This window comes from Peromyscus leucopus, chromosome 3 (genome assembly GCF_004664715.2).
Source record: "Peromyscus leucopus breed LL Stock chromosome 3, UCI_PerLeu_2.1, whole genome shotgun sequence".
Lineage (NCBI taxonomy): Eukaryota > Metazoa > Chordata > Mammalia > Rodentia > Cricetidae > Peromyscus > Peromyscus leucopus.
The window spans coordinates 55,776,962-55,793,919 of record NC_051065.1 but is presented as its reverse complement, the minus strand read 5'-3'; the positions used below and the strand labels follow the sequence as shown (position 1 = coordinate 55,793,919).

Below are 16,958 nucleotides of genomic sequence, written 5' to 3'. Positions count from 1 at the left end.
ACAATCCCAGCGTCAGGGGGATTAGACATTCAGGGTCATCCTTAGCTACATAGCAAGCCCCAGATGGGATACACAGCCACCTGCTTCAAAAAACCAATCCCCAGACGAATGAATAAAAGGAATACACAGGCCTTCTGGTTCTCATCAGTGCTGAAGGATATGCTGATCTAGAACATGATGGCATGTTCTAACTTAAACTTAATGAGATAGGATTATGTACCTTGAGAAAAGTCTGGGAAAATACTGGTGGTGACAGAGAAAACAGACAGGGGTCTATTGAAAATACCAGGCTTGATCCAGGGTGATAGTAATGATAGGGGAAATGGTCACATTTTGGAAATATTTTATAGAATCAATAGATTTTCTGATATGTTGGATGTAGAGTCATGGGTTAAAAAAGAAGCCAAAGATGGCTATAAGGTTTTTAGTTTGGATGACTTGGTTGTTATTAACTAAGACAGGGATTACTACAGATGAGGGATGCTAGGGAGGAAGATGAAGAATGTGGCCTTAGGCATGTTAAGTTGAAAGTGTATGAAATGCACATACATGAAGATGCCCAAAAGGCAATTAGCTATGTTAGAAGGACTGGGTGGAGAGTACCAGAGAAGATGTGAAGCCATGAGACTGAATAGCATCATTAAATAATAGTATAACACTAAGAGGATAAAGAAAAGAGGAGGAAGGTCCAGGTAGAAATCAAGAAGCAGCAACCACAGAGGTAACATGAAATCCAAAATGTTGAGGGACCTTAGAAGCAGTAGTCCAAAGACAGCCTGGTTTTTCTAAGCCTTGAAGGTCATAGATGAAGGCTTTGCTTCCTAAATTTCTCTGAGCCTCTTTACACAATAGCTCTACCAAGGTATCAATGCTGGGGGAATCTTTCAATACATTTCTTCTTAAGAACTAACTCATGTTTTGTAAAACTATTGCCTGCTACTCATTTTATGAATGAAGTGGCACTGTGCACAGCCATACCTGTTTGTTTGTATGCTCTCAATGACAGATTTATGTCAAGACAGCAGAGTTGGATGATGCAACAGAACCCATATGGTCCATGAACCCTTAATTACATAGTAGTTGAGATTTTCTAGAAAAAGATCATGAATCCCAGGACTAACTCCTTGGTATTTCATGTTATTAACTCACTTCCTTCAGGAATATTTAGATCTTTACTCACATGAAGAAAAAAATAGTAAATCTGAAGACTAGCACGTTACTCATGGGTTATTCAAGCTATCAAATGAAACAGTTCCTCACTGTTACCCTTAGTTACAGATGATAAAGCCAAGACAGGGAATGTGCCAGTGATTTGTCAACTTGACACACACTAGAGTCACCTGAGAAGAGAGAACCCAATTGAGGAACTGTCTCCATTAGATTGGCCCATGGTCATTTTCATGAGGAACTTTTTGGTTAATGATTAATGTATGAGGCTCTAGCCCACTGTGGGCAGTGCCACCCCTAAGGTGGTCCTGAGATATCTAAGAAAGCAAGCTGAGTAAAGCATAGAAAGCAAACAAGTGAGCAGCATAGCTCCGTGGTTTCTACCTCACTTCATGCCTTGAGTTCCTGCCTTGGCTTCCATCAGCAATGGACTCCACCATCCCAACAATGGTGGAAATGAATCCTCTCCTCCTCTAAGTTGTTTTGAGTCAGTGTTTTATCACAGTATCAGAGCAAGTAAATCAGAACAAAGAACTCAAACGGTGTGTCTACCATCACCCAGTCAGTTAAGAACAGGTCTGACAAGCTGGGCGGTGCTGGCACACACCTTTAATCCCAGCACTTGGGAGGCAGAGGCAGGAGGATCTCTGTGAGTTCAAGGCCAACCTGGTCTACAGAGTGGGTTCTAGGACAGGCTCCAAAGCTACACAGAGAAACCCTTGTCTGGAAAAGCAAAACAAAACAGAACATGTCTAGCTTGAAATCCAGAGATTGACCTCATGGCTAAGCTTATTATATTCACTTACGGTTGGAGCACTGGCTGCTAGGTGACAATAGAGGACACTGATCCTTTATGAGCTCCAGAACTTACATGACACTATGTTTAGCAAATAGAAGAGTCAGCGCTGATGTTCAGTGTTACAGTTTGAGTGTGAAATGTTTCCACAGGCTCATGTGTTTGAACACTTGGTCCTCAAATGGTGGCACTGGTTTGAGAAGTTATGTGCTCTTTGGGACATGGGGCCAACCTAGTGGACAAAGATGACTGGAAGCAGATCCTCAAGGGTTACAGCCTGATTCCACATCTAGGCTGAGTTCTGCGCTTTTTGTTTGCTACCCCAATCTGAGCAAGCCACTGTAAGCTCCAGTCGCCATGAACTGACCCTCTCCCGTCTTCTCTGCCATGATGGACTCCAAGTTCATAAAATCGCCTTTAAGCTGCTCCTGTCAGACATTTGCTCACAGCAATGTTAAACAACTAAGACACTCAGATGTTGTGGGGCCTGTGCCCTTAACCACCGTGCTACACACTGAGTCTGCCAACCCACTGGACACTGGTGCTGACCCACGCAGTAGGAACTCTGGTTTTGATTTTGGGTCTCTGTGAAGAACAACTCCAAAATGGTTGAACATCTGACCTTCTCACCCCTGCCTTTCTTTCCTGTCCAATACGCCATAATCAAGTTCCCAGCTTGTCTCATCACCATGCCTGAGTGGGTAGGGAGCACACTAGAGGAGACGGAGCTGGATGAGAACAAAGAGACAAGTAAGTCTTCAATGGGGTCCTTCAAAGGCAGGGGGATGCTCACACTCAGTGTTACCAGAGAGGACGGATCGTTTTACACTAGTAGTTTAGCTTTCACATCTTTCAAAGTTCTTCCATGTTTTAAGTCCCGGGTTTAGGAATTCTGGATTTCAGATCAGGCAAGGCATATAGAAATGTTCAATGTCACTGGGCAGTGGTGGTGCACGCCTTTAATCCCAGCACTCAGGAGGCAGAGGCAGGTAGGTCTCTGTGAGTCCGAGGCCTGCCTGGGTTACCCTGAGTGAGTTCCAGGAAAGGTGCAAAGCTACACAGAGAAACGCTGTCTCAAAAAACAAACGAACAAACAAACAAAAATGTTCAATGTCATACCAGGTCTTGGGCCCTCCTTAAAGAAGTCAATTCCATCAAAGAATGCTATCCCCCGCCCTCATCTCCTATGGTCATAGCATTAGGCCAAGAGTGAGGAGGGGGGAATCACACTAAGAAAAGAAAAACAATACAGATGGGGATAGAGTCACTACCAGCTGCTCATTCCATCCCAGTGGTATCCAACCCCACAGTAAAATACTTCACCATCCCCGAACCATGGTGGCTTCCAAAGGACACCACAATGAATCTCTATGTTGCTGAAGCTGGCAGATTGAGAGATGCACATTGAGAGAAGACGTCATCAAGCTCCTAAAGAGGGTGGGGCTACTGTGGGCTTCTAGGACATAAAGCACAAGTACTGTGGGTGGCATAATGTGGAATTCATCTCCCTCACTCTGTGGAGTTGGGACAGGCAGAACAATCTAGACTCTGTCAGCAAGGTCCTCCAGAGAGTCCGGGCACACTAATGAAGATGAATAAGAGAGAGAGCTGTCCCTCATGGCCACGGCCTCTGTCACCCAGTGCTAAGGCATCCATATTCATAAGCTAGATGGACAGCTTCCAATATGACCCCCTGCAAATAATGGGGCAGAAGTGCAGCAATGCCTATCTACACTTGGGGTTCGGGGATATATTGTGGCATATAAAACTCTGGGCAGTAAGTTAAAGGACTATAGGGAACACCTTTAATTATATGAAATTGTCTCTGGTCTGCACTGAGGACCCCTGAACAACTTACTTAGTACTTGGCTAAGCTCTGCAACCAAATCTAACATTGCTAAGTCCTACTTAGTTTCAGCCAACATCATCCCTGTGCCCTATCTGTTCACAGACTGGCTTTCATGGAATCTTCTACATGTTCCACAAAGTTGGAGGTACATGGGAATGCTCAGAGCATACCATGTATCATCTCATTTCACTGCACTGACTGTTTTCCAAACCTTCATCCATCGGGCTCTTCTATGATGCTCACTTACCTAGGTTTCTTACAGCAATAAATCTCTGCAATCACACAAACCTCTTGGGACCAGGAAGGTGACTTTGATAGGTGTTTATCCTTTCTGTAGGGAAATCTGACCACGAACTTGGGATTCTACACTTCAAGGTAGTAAATGTTGGTTTTGAGCCTATCTGCCACATGGTTTTGAAGCTAGTGGATTTGTCCTAGACCCTGGATATTTTCATATTTCAAATGTTCCATTCCTGTTACAACAGACCCAGCCCTAGTCCCCAGGCAGCATAACTAAAAGGCAACACACTGAGCCAAATAAATCAAATCACCTCTCTGCAGCTGGCCTCCCGTAGGTTTCTGCAGAGCCACAGGCTAGCATTTAGTTGCAAGACAAGTGTCGAGCAGAGCTCAACAGCCTTACCTGCCTTTCTGACATGATGTAGAGTTGCTCGTGGTCCTTGGAAAAGGCCATGTCCCTGAGAACTGGGCCTGGGTCCACCACCTGCACAGTCTCATACTGGAGGGCATTGCCCTTGGGCCCATCTACCCGGATCTGCAGAGAAAAGGAAGAGGAAAGGTGAGGTGAATGTATTAGTTATTTTCCTACTGCTATGATAAAACACCATGACCAAGGCAGCTTATACAAGGATCCGTTGATCTGGGTTTATGGTTCCAGAGAGAGAGGAGTCTGGGATGACAGGGAAGCAAGACAGTAAGGGGCAGATATGGCGGCAGGAGTAGGAAGCTGAGGGCTCACATCTTGTCCACAAGCGTGAAGCAGGGAGGACAAACCAGCAGTAGGTGAAGTCTTTTACTCTCAAAGCCCACTTCCTATGGTGTACTTCCTCCAACAGAGGCAAACTTCCTAAGTATCCTCCAAATAACACCACCAAATGAAGAGCAAGTTTTTAAATGCCCAAGACTGTGGGGGGACATCTCATTCAAACCACTGCAATGGCTTTAGATTTTGTATTTTTTACAGCCCAACTTCAGCCTAGAGACACTCCCAACAGTCAAGGGAGAGGCAGGGAGCTCTGTCTTTGCAGAACTTAGAGTCCAAAACCAAAGACATAAGTGATATAAGTCCACTGTGGCCTACTAATGGAAGCTCATGAAAGAAGGAGGGATCAGACCATCCTGAGCTTTAAAAAGAATCTGGTTTTGTCTCTGGTTTTCTATTCCCTAGGATCAGTTCACTGAGGCAAGGCTAGTCTTTAGAGAAGAATACAAGGCTGGTATCCAAATGAAGGGTCTGGGTTGGGTATTGAGGTAGCTTCAGTTCAGGGGACTATCCCACATAAGAGAACACAAAGAAAGGCTAACATTTGTTAGCAGAAGTATTTTTTTGTTTTATTTTTTAAATTTTATTTTTTAAATTACACTCATGATATTCATTAATTATACTCATGATATTAATCACATTTGTGGTATTCATAGATTATATTCACAGTATTCATTCAATTAAATTATATATATATATTTAAATGCCGAATGTCATTTATTGAAGGAGGGAGGAGGTCTTAAATACAGGCTTACAGCACAATGGGAGAACCCCAGAGGGCAGAAGTTCGCTACTGATGTTTTACAATCTTGCATCTAAGCTATTAATACCCATTATTCAGGATACACAGACAAGGAACTTCCCTTAAGTATTCAGGAGGGTGGAACTTGGCAGGGAATTAGCATAAGAAGGATATCAAGGTCAAGGTCCACAAGCAAGGCAACAGTTACCCAAAATGGGGCCAGGGACCTACAGGTCCCCCTTTTATTAAAAAAATGAGCTTCTGACTTGGGTTGCGTGGGACATCAGCAGGTCACCTTACCTGTCATGGAGACGCCTGCCCAGGCCACACAGGTGCTCTGTCTTAGGTTGGTAAGTGCCCCCCAGGCATTACCCATCTCTGAATACTCATTATCATACAGGCTCAATCGTGTGTGAGCTGCAGAGTTAACTGCTGCCAAAGATCTCAAAGTGGCACTGGACTTGCAATCTGTGTGTTCGACACAGAAAAGATCAACAGAGGTCCTATCTCACCCATAGCCAGTAGGCTAAAGGCAACTGAGCCATTCCCTTCCTTAATGAGACATACTGTACATTGGAGTCCTTCTAAGATAGTATCCCAAAAGCAACTGGAACTTGAGTTTATAAATTTGTAATTTTCAAAGCCAATTGAGATGTATATAACTACTGAATTAAATTTATCATGCCCAATAGAATGGAAGATTAACTAACTGTGGTAGCTACTTTTGTTGCCAGGGTCTCCACTGTGCTAGCTGTAGTAAGCAATTATGAAATGGTAATCCCAGAAACAGTAGCAGCAGTGGCCGCCATTGCTATAACAGCAACAGTGGCAGCAGCAATGTCAAATTCTTTTCTGGAGTGTGTGGACATCCACTGGCATGGATACAACTCCAGTAACGTGAACCGCCAAGGCCCATTTTTCTTCATCCCAGCACAACTTTAGCTGGCAGCTCTAGCAGAAGTATTTTTGATATATGGATGTGGGTCTAGTCACTGAAACTTCTACCCAGATATCACTGTTCTGCTTTAGGAGAGACTTGGAGAGACAATCCCAGAAGCTCTACATCTCTGATCTCCTTTGGTCCATAGAAACTAGTAGCTTATACTTCAGGTTTTAAAAGTACATGTTGGATCCTGTAACAGCTTATTGTGAGGTTCTGTTCATGGTCTCAGGGAAGGAAAGTGTGCCTCAGGCATGAGCCATCCTCAATCTTTTAAGAATACTTAGATGATTGCATGATCCCTGGGCCATCTCCAAGTCCTTCCTAGAAATGTTTAGACAATGTGGAAACCACCAGAAGAGATGTCCCCCTCTACACACACCCCACCACTGAGAACAGACCTAGAAAAGACTTTGGCTTCCCAACCCAACACAGTGCTCATCTGGACTCTGGCCCATGTTTCTAGAGTCAACTGAAATGTAAGCACACTGATCCAGCAGGCCTCCTGCCTCATGAGAATAGCACCATCTATATAAGTTGGGACAAGGACTACTGAGGATGTGGCTAAGTGTTAGTTAGTGGATCCGAGGACTTGATGATATGCTGCTAGTGCGATGCTCTGCAAGGCATCTCTAGGGAAATTTTAGTGATTCCAGTAACAAAACTAAACAACACATTGCATTCCAAGTGCTACCATTATGCAGTCATTTTAATTTTTTACCTTATAATTTTAACCCTCTTATGAGATCAAGGAAAACAAAAGAGTTATTCAGAGGAACTAAATGATAGATGGGGACACCACAACTGGTGGCAGCTGATGCGTTGGGTCACCAGATGCTTTGTTTCTACTACGTTCACTGAACTCAGATACTAGTTGATTTTGTGGTTTTGTGTTTGATTGCTTGACCAGTATTTATTTTCAAATGAACAAATAAATGAGATTGAGACTCCTCTGATCTGCTGATTTCCATTATGCTCACCAGAAAAACAACAGGAAAAACAGCCTAAAGAGAGATGCTCAGCTCTGAGGTAGAATGTCCGAGAGGCACACTCTCTCTCCTCCCCCGGCCCCCGCCATTTCTGCATCCACTGCTGAGACATCAGTGTGCACATTGGCCAGGCACTTTCTCAATGAAACAGAAATCTATGCAAAACCAGTCTGGCAGTGAAGTGACGGTTGTGGCCAGTGGCCTAACCAGGCTTCATCCTCAGCTGGGGAAGAGCCCTGGAGTGGGAACAGAGAGTGATGCTGAGCACCCTGGCTGAGCACCTCTTTTGGGCCCCTGACAGACACAGGCTCCCGTAGGGACCATCCCATACCCTTGGTCTGATCCCCATTAGAAGTTAGATTCAGTGCCTCAGGAGTGTTCCTTATCACCTACCTCTAACTTCCCTGCTCCTTAGGATAGGGTGATATGCTAGATGTAATAGACATCATGTGAAATAAGCAAGGATCCTATAGACACCAATGAGACAAACTTTCACAGGCCTGGCCTTTTATGTTCCCTACCCTCCATATTCTGCCAGAGTAGGAGAATAACTGGGAAGGTCTCTCTCCTCCTTCTCCTCTCCCCTACTGCAATCCAGATTACAGTTTTATATACTACACAAAGAAGAGAACTCATGTATCCATTTCCTGAGAGAACTGAACACAAGACATGAGCAAAAGTTTATTGTAAAATGGGTTATTTGGTGAATAGTCCTAAAATTTAGGCAGAATGGACTAGCTTTCAATTCTCTATACTCTACCCAGACAAATAGAAATTACTTTTCATGGAATAGACAATGTCTGACATTTACATCTCGTAAATCTGTCACCAACATTACTACTGTCCATGTCTGCAGATGATACACGAAAGGATAAATAACATGTCCAAGGTTACATATCTAGGGAACGTGGACATGGAGTCACACCCAGACCTGATGAACTTCATTGTCCAGGCTTCTATAAGTTTACGCATTATACTGAACCCTTACACTGGACCTCAAACCCTAACCCTTAATTCAGTCCTATTGCCAATATCAATCAATTTGCATTCTGTCTAGGGGTCTGCATTGTGCAAACTTTACCCTGGCAGTGGTAAAAGAATCATGTCTTTATCTACCGCAGCTCTTTTGGGGAGGAACTTGCATATGAATAAAGAAATTTCAAAATAATGAGCCCTTATATTTTTGTTTTAGACCTTGCAAAGTGTTCTTAAATAACACTTTCTCATCTGATGGTTGTAAAATTTTTATGATGTCAGCATAATCATTCTCATTTTATTGATGAAGCAACTGAAATGGGGATTGATTTGAAGCTTGCCCAAAGTTCAGTGGAAAACAATGTCAGGCTAGACTAGAACCCAGGCCTCTCCCAACTTCTGGATCAGTATTTGCCTCTTAGCTACTTAGTTTTTCCAAAAGCCTTTGACAAGGCTCCACATGAAAAAGTATTTTAAAATAATGAGTCTCCATGGGATCTCAGGCAGTTTGACCAAAGAAATAGAACAGAATTAGAGACAGGAAAAGACATATTTCTGCATGGAGAAATAGAACCAAGAACTCCCTACACGCTAGTCCTGCCACTAGTCATATATATATATGGTCTGGAGAAGGGAGCTGGAAACTTCAAGGATGATTCGAAACTTTGGGGACTAACAGAAAATTCAACAATGGGGACAGAACTCTAGAAAGAGGCTGTTTTCTGTGGGCTGACAGTGAGGGAGGAGCTATTATGGGGGAGACAGCCCTGCAGGTGTGACACTCAAGGCAGAAGTCACCTCTGTTGCATTTCTCATAGACTGTAGGATGTGCTTGGTATTCTATAATTCATTATTGAGCAAATGAAAACCACACTCTACCAATTCAACAATAGACTCTAAGTTGCTAGACATGATCAAGGTAAGAGGCATCATAATCAAGAAAGGGGGGCCCAGTATGACATTTTCTACTTTCAGTACCCCAGGGCACTCAACAAAATGTTAGGCAGCATTTCACTGGGATATCACAGGGCCATCTTCCTGACCATGTCTACCTGAACACAAGCATGGGCTATCTCATTCAGTCCACTCTTTAGAAGGCAGAAACACATTTCAAATGTTTGGAGCTCATGAGCAGCTCAGGAACAACAGCTCAAACCATGACAAGGAAGTGAGTGGTGAGACAGGAGACTGTCGGCCAGTGGCTGTGCATCAGTACTAGTATAAAGGCCACCCAAAAACTTTTGAAGTACCAGCATAAACAAACAAGGTTTGTTACTTTATACAATACAGATGATGGAAAGGATCAACAAAGAAGTCTGTTGTGTTTAGAGGTATACCATGTAGGGAGACCAATTGTGTGAGGGTCATAAATGCAAAGTTGCATGTTGAAGGATGTTAATCTCTGAGGCAAACACCAAAGAGGAAATGATACCCCACTCTGTGAGTTCCCTCTTGTAGTGAGTGATGTGCTCATTCATTCTATGTCCTACATTTGCAGAATGACTTTCTAGACTGAGCTAGCATCTGCAGAGGAAAAGTGATCCCAACTTGACCTTCCAGGAGGCTGGCTCCTGAATGGTTCAGTTTTTATACCAATGAAGTTCGTGAGCACAGAGGTGTTCAAAAGCTGCTACTGGTTCTTTCTGGTGAGTCTGAACAGTTGTTGGGGGTATAACCAGGGAAGGGAAGCACAGCCCCAAGTAAGTAGTGGGTAGCTCACAGGTCACATGGCAAAGGGCTTTCAACACAGCACATCTGACTATGAGATTTTGGCTAAAATCACATAGCAGGTGGGTTACTAAATCTCTTAGGTCATTAAAAAGACTGAACCAAAGGAGCAAAATTGATAGTGGCTTCATAAAATTACAAGAGCCTGGCAGGAAGGTAAAACTAACTATCTGAAAAGGGTATCAGAGGGGGATCCATGTGGGCATTTTTCTTCAACATTGTCATGAGGATGGAATGAATGGGGCAGATCTAAATGTTTCCTGTGGCAGAGAAAGGTGCTCTTCCAGGACCCATCTGAGTCCTGGAATGTCCTGGACCAACATTAAATAATAGAAATATGTAAACTACTGATGTAGGCCATTTATGACAATAAAAATTTCTAGTAGTGGTCACATATTTTTAAAAAGTTAATAAACTTAATGATTATACTATTTTATCTAACTCAGTTTGTGCCAAATATGCTTACATTAACATATATTTAAGTGAAAAATTATCAATGAGATATTTTTCATACTTCTTCTGATCCTAAATCATTGAAATCTGATTGAAATTTTTCATATCTTATACATCTTATTTGGGACACTTACATTTTGGGTGCTCACTATGTGGGTAATGGCTACCATATTGGATGACGTCATTCTAGGCTATTCTCTTCTCTACTCTCTTATTCTATACTTACTAAGAATTCAGCTCGGTGACTATCCTCTTGGGGATCTTGCCCAACCACAATGTACTGGAATCTCCCAGGGAACTTCTATCTGTATCACATCACAGTGTGTTTCATAGTCCTCGTGTTTTTGATGCTCAGGGGCTGTAAGCATCAACCCTTGGTGTGGCCTCCTTCATGCAAGGAAGTCAAGATGCTCAGAAGCATGGCACTGGTTCTAATCCAGTCAGGCACTTGCTAGGCTCTATTGTACATATTCCTGCCTCTTCTCCCCACACACTGGGCATGCCTCCTGCACAGCAGGACTCCCAATACCCTGGATGATTGTCTAAATATATATAACATCTGCTTGTGGCATGGGACCAACCAGTCAAACAGTTGCTGTGGGAGCAGGTTTCTGGAGGCTTCCAGCTATATCAGCTACATCTGCTGGGGAGAAGGTGGCAGCCAGACAATTAGATGGTAATGGGCTAACGACCAAGTACACAGATGCACTTCAGTCCTGACAACTGGAGAGGCCACACTAGGACCTAATGACTGAATATCACCTTTTTGTGGCCCATGCTGGAGCCTCTGTTACAGCATGGAGCATGCACTGTACCACGCCCTCCATGGGGCTTAGCAGGGACTCACATACACATGCTACTCTGGGTACCCAGGCTACCCTAACCATCTTCTCCAGCCAGTCAGACTCCAGCCCTGGATCTTTCTAGGCAGCCAGCCTCCGTCCTTCCGCCTCTGGCCCCCTGCCTATCCACCAGTCGGCAAGGCACCTATCTCCATCCCTGGCACAGTGAGTCTCTGAGCTGCCAGGCAGACTGCTATTGAAACATCAGCAGGGTGGCCTCCACAAAGGTCAGCCATCCAGGGAGCTCCTGGCAGCTGCTTGTTTGTTTATTGGAACATTATCTGGGCCGGGCTGTTTATTTACATCCATTGAAGGATTGAACAATAAATATCGTCTCCCAGTAGCAGGCAGATGCTTGCACTAGAGCGTTCTGGCTGCCGTCTTGCTTGAAATAATCTCCCTAATGAGCAAACAGTGCCATTCATCTCTGAAGACTTGGGCCACCCCTGCATTCCCCCCACTTCCTCCCTCCCTACATAGTCTCTTCTAGCTTCCCCATGAACAGCTATACCTGCCAGGCTGCTAGGCTGTGTCCAAGTACAAAAAGGTAAGAATCAGGGTCATTTTTCTGGAAGGCGGGAAATGGAGGCAGAACTGGTGATGAAGGGGAGGGGCGCAGGCTGAAATTAGAGGTATGCCCCATCCCACTCGGCAGTCTCTATGTGGAGCCTCAGTCTCAAATACAGAGGCACAGAGCAAGCTAGCTGTGAGCACAGACTGGAGGTCTGGTCAGGCTATACTTCCCAGGATGCTGTAGCGAAAATGGCATACCCCATTTTCAAGTCAGGCTAGAGCTATGGTCTGGCCTCCCAAGTGCCCAGAATCTGAAGAAGGCTCTACACAGCAAAATGCACAGCAGTTAGTTTGTAAATTTGGCTTTGCTGGGGCAGGCAGGGATAGGCAAAGTACCTAAAGAGGAAGGGGAAGGACCTACGCTTTGGCTTTTCCTCTCAGAAGTCTGTGCATGATTTTGGTTGTCTTAGCTCCTTGGCCTTATCCTTGAGGCAATAGTGATGAGGGCCCTTGGTAAGGGATGAGTACTTGGGAGCACTACAGGACTCTGATTCTTTCAGAAAGACACACCAGGAGTGACATTGGAGCCTAGGTGAGTATTTTATTTGGTTGATCACCACTGGCTCTAGTTGATGTAGCCCTGGTCTCTGTCTCAGCATCCTGCCACACAGGCTACAGAAGCAGATGAAGGAAAAAAAAAAAAAAAAACTATGCTACAGAATGCCAGAGCCAGAAACATAATAGGTACTCATTCATTAAATGCATGCTTGAGATAAGCCAACTCTAGTCTGAGATGCTATAGTTAGAATCATCATCATCATCATCATCACACACACACACACACACACACACACACATATACCACACATACACACACACACCTCTACACTTCCATACGCACACATACATGAACACACCTACATATATACATAGACTTTGTCTCTGAAGAAGAAGCAAGTCTCAGCTCAAACACAGCCTTTGGAACTTCCCTGGTCTAACTCTATGGAAAGTGATGCAGGGCAGGGTTTTCAACTCTGGTAAGGAGCAGAAGGAATCAGGAAGGATGCAATACGTTAGCACAAAGACAGAGGCAGATCTGGGATGAGGCCTGAGTACTTTGGCTAGCTGTGGTGTTAGGCACTTTGGGAAGGCAATCCCCCCACTCCTTCTCTATCCCTGGGGAGGAGATGTCAACTTTGTATGGTGGTGGACTGAGGCCTCACGTTCTCATCCGATTCTGGGCATTTAGAAGTATACCTGTGGGGGCTGGAGAGATGGCTCTGTGGTTAAGAGCACCGGCTGCTCTTCCAGAGATCCAGAGTTCAATTCCCAGCACCCACATGGTGGCTCACAACCATCTGTAATGAGATCTGGCGCCCTCTCCTTTATACATAATAAATAAATAAATCTTTTTTTTTTTTTTAAAAAAAAAAAAAAGAAGTATACCTGCTTCCTAGCAGGCTTCCCTCATCCCTTGTGTATCCACTCCTGACAGTATGCATCAAACTACAAACCAAAACATCTGTTGAGAAACCCTCACTCAGTGGCACCTTGAATTCTCCAAGGCTTTTGCTTTTCAAACCACCCCTGGTGTCTTGCTGCCAGTCCCCATCTGCTTTCTCTGGCCCTCTTCTTTCTTCCCCCATAGCACCTGTTACCCTCCAACTTACTCTACAATGCACTCAGTATTATAGCTATTGTGTGCCCCTCGCTGGGATGCAGAAACCTGTCTCAAGGTATATCTCTCAAACCCTTGGACCACGCACAGAGTAGCTGCTCAGATGTTTGCTGAGTGAGTGAGTGAATGAATAAATGAATGGACAAAAATACCCGTCGCATCTCTATTCACCTCCATGCTGTAGGGCTTCTCTACTTTACAGTGATGAAAAAGGATGCTCTATCTGAAAGATCCAGGGGCAGGATGGTTCTGGAGCTGCCCTACACAGGCCCTGGTAGGCAACTGTGCCCTATTTCCCTATCTGAGTGAGCTCTATCTACTACTCTGGGGTGTGCCTCTCCGTTTTGAGACTTAGAAAGTGGGCCTGGACCCCGCATCCATGTTTAGCCTGTTTAAGTTGCTCCAGAATAGCACAATGAAGCCTCTTTGTTTTGATTTCTTGATTCCAGCCAGGAGGAAGAGAACGCAAAAGGAACAGCAAGACTGTAAACAGCAATTAATTAGACAGGCGCTGTGTGTGCATGAATCCCACACCACGACGGCGTTACTAAACACTGCCGGCAAATCCAGTCCCATTGGGTCCCCTATTATGCACATTCAAAGGGCTGAGCGATGACTTCTATACAGGTTTTAGACCTTCTTGTCCAAAGCAAATAAATAAATAAATAAATGAATAAAAATCAGGGACCTTGGCCTCTAAACTGCACAGGTACATGGGTGGTGATACAGGGAAAAATCTCTGAACTGTAGATGATATAGAATCTGAAGAAATGAAAAGCAAAGTTCACATGGTTGATTTAAAGCAAGGACCAGAAAAGGCTTGGATGGACAGGATATTTTAAAATTGTCTCCTTGGTTCCACCTGTCCCAGAGATACATTAGGAGCCTATATGATGGAGTTACAGGTTTGAAAGCTTGGTGTTGCTAGCCACCTTTTATCCTGAGTAGTCTTCCCTCACAAACTTCGGTTGGCCATTCCTCATGCTTGTCTGTTCAAGTGGGAGGCTGGACAGACTGCTCCTACTCCCAGAACATGAGCACAAATGGATAGATAGCTAATTTACCACCTGCCACGAGCCAGGTACCATGCCACGTGCTTTACATGCACCAGCTCCTTCTGGTGTCTGGCAGATGGACCATGCTCATCCATGCTATGAGAGATCAGAGTCCCGAGATGGGACACATCAGCAGACAGCAGCTAAGCACTGTGAATCCTGGCTCTGACACTTAGGGACTGTGTGGACAGAGGCACGCCACCAAACTTTCCCAAGCGTCACTTTGATTGTGTTAAAAGCAGAAATAATAACAGCTTCATCATTATTGATATTGTGTTGGAATGAAAATGCCCCAAGCATGTAAAATACTTAATAAAGGGGTAACTATCATATTTCAATAAAAACAGGAATCAGGACTGGGGAAATAGCTCAGTCAATAAAATGTTCACCTTGCAAACACTGAAACCTGAGTTTGATCCCTATAACCCACACAGAAAACTAGCTGGTTAGGGTGGTGCATGTTTCTGATCCAATGCTGATGAGGCGTGGCTGGTGGATCCAGCTTCCTTGGCCACTTCCAGATCAGTGAGATCCAATTTTAAAAATCAAGACTGGCAGCATCTGAGGACTGACACTCATGTCTGACCTCTGTCCACATGCCTGTTCCACACACAGGAACATGCACACCACCTGCACACACGAAACATGCCATGCGCAGAGTTACCCTAATGAGCAGGCTAATAGGGAAAGGCCACAGCAAGCTCACTGACTGTGTATCTGAGGGGCACTCAGCACTCTCTACGGGGATCCAGGGAAGTCCTCTCTAGCTGGAAGTTCAGGAAACAAGAAGGGACTTGGAAATGGTGGACTCCTGCCTGAGCGGGCGCAGCATTGTTTTTGGTGGCGTTTGATCTGAAAAGGTCAAGTTCTAGCTCAAGTTGGAAGGGGACAGCACACAGATGGGCACAGAGAAGATGTGACAAGTGTGAACTGGATGGGGAAAGAGGGCCTGTCTAGGTTTCATCCCGGCTTGACTCCTTTACATCTTCAGCTTTACCAGTCAGCACATACTTGGGCTCCTCCAATCTCTGGGCATAAACCCCATCTCATTGGTATCTTGACTGATGCCTCTGACTTGTGTCCTCATCCGCACCCCATCTTTTCCACCTTTGGTCCCTCTTTTACATATGGCCACCATCAACCTAGAACAGCATCCCACTGAAACTTAGAATCTTCCTGGCCCCTCCGTCTTTCCCAATAACAGTGGAATATTAGTTATCCAAAGTATTGCAGGTCCAGTCTCTCCAATACACAGTGGGCCTTTGCAAATAGGCCTTTCATCTGTGCCCCCTTCTCCTTCTGTCCTGGCCAGTTTTATGTCAGCTTGACACAAACTAGAGTTATCAGAGAGGAGGGAACCTCAACTGAGAAAATGCCTCCATAAGATCGGGCTGTAGGCAAGCCTGTAGGACATCCTCTTAATTAGTGATCATTGGAGGAGGGCCCAGTCCATTGTGGGTGGTGCCATCCCTGGGTTGGTGGTTCTGGGTTCTATAAGAAAGCAGGCTGAGCAAGCCAGTAATCAATACCCCTCCATGGCCTCTGCATCAGCTCCTGCCTCTGGGTTCCTGCCCTGTTTGAATTCCTGTCCTGACTTCCTTCAGCGGTGCACTACAATGAGAAAGTGTAAGCCAAATAAACTCTTTCATCCCCAAGTTGCTTTGGTCATGGTGTTTTGTCGCAGCAATAGTAATCCTAACTAAGACACATTTCTTCAATATCCTTTCTGTTTCCCTTCAACCTGTCTAGTTCACTAGTCCCTCTGAAACTGGCCCCAGGGCACTATTAGGGATTCTTTATCATGCTTGCCTATTCCCATCGCTTCCTGAATGGGGCATCTTTGCCATCAAGCAAAGCTATCATGTACTCTGGCTGACTCCAAAGCCTCTTCTGTCTTCCTCTTATGTTTCCTGCATGTTCTATTTCCATGCCAGAGGGTCAAAGTCCCAAGGGCAGATGTTTAGGGGTCAGGTTTAAGGGCAGGACATGGATCCAGCCATACTCCTACCATCTTGCCTCATATTAATATTTACTGCATGTATTTAGTTTGTTGAGTGGGTGGCCTCAGAGGAAATACGGGACTCAGAGTTTCCATCTTAGGACCACTGTGAGGATTTCACTGTGTAGATTGTGAACCACTCTTGGTCACTTGGAGTAAGAACACTTGCATGTGAGGTGAAGCTAATTGGTATGCAGTGTGCTTGGTTAGTTAGCATGGAGATGCAGAT

General features: G+C 44.7%; 1 protein-coding gene across 1 annotated transcript in view; it reads right to left on the bottom strand.

Annotated features, from left to right (window-relative positions):
- Plxna4 (plexin A4) overlaps nt 1-16,958 on the bottom strand; it is a 466,318-nt gene that overhangs the window by 174,290 nt on the left and 275,070 nt on the right. Inside the window, exon 4 of the mRNA XM_028866158.2 lies at nt 4,456-4,587. Within this exon, the coding sequence (XP_028721991.1) occupies nt 4,456-4,587 (132 nt within the window). The remainder of the gene's footprint in view (nt 1-4,455; nt 4,588-16,958) is intronic.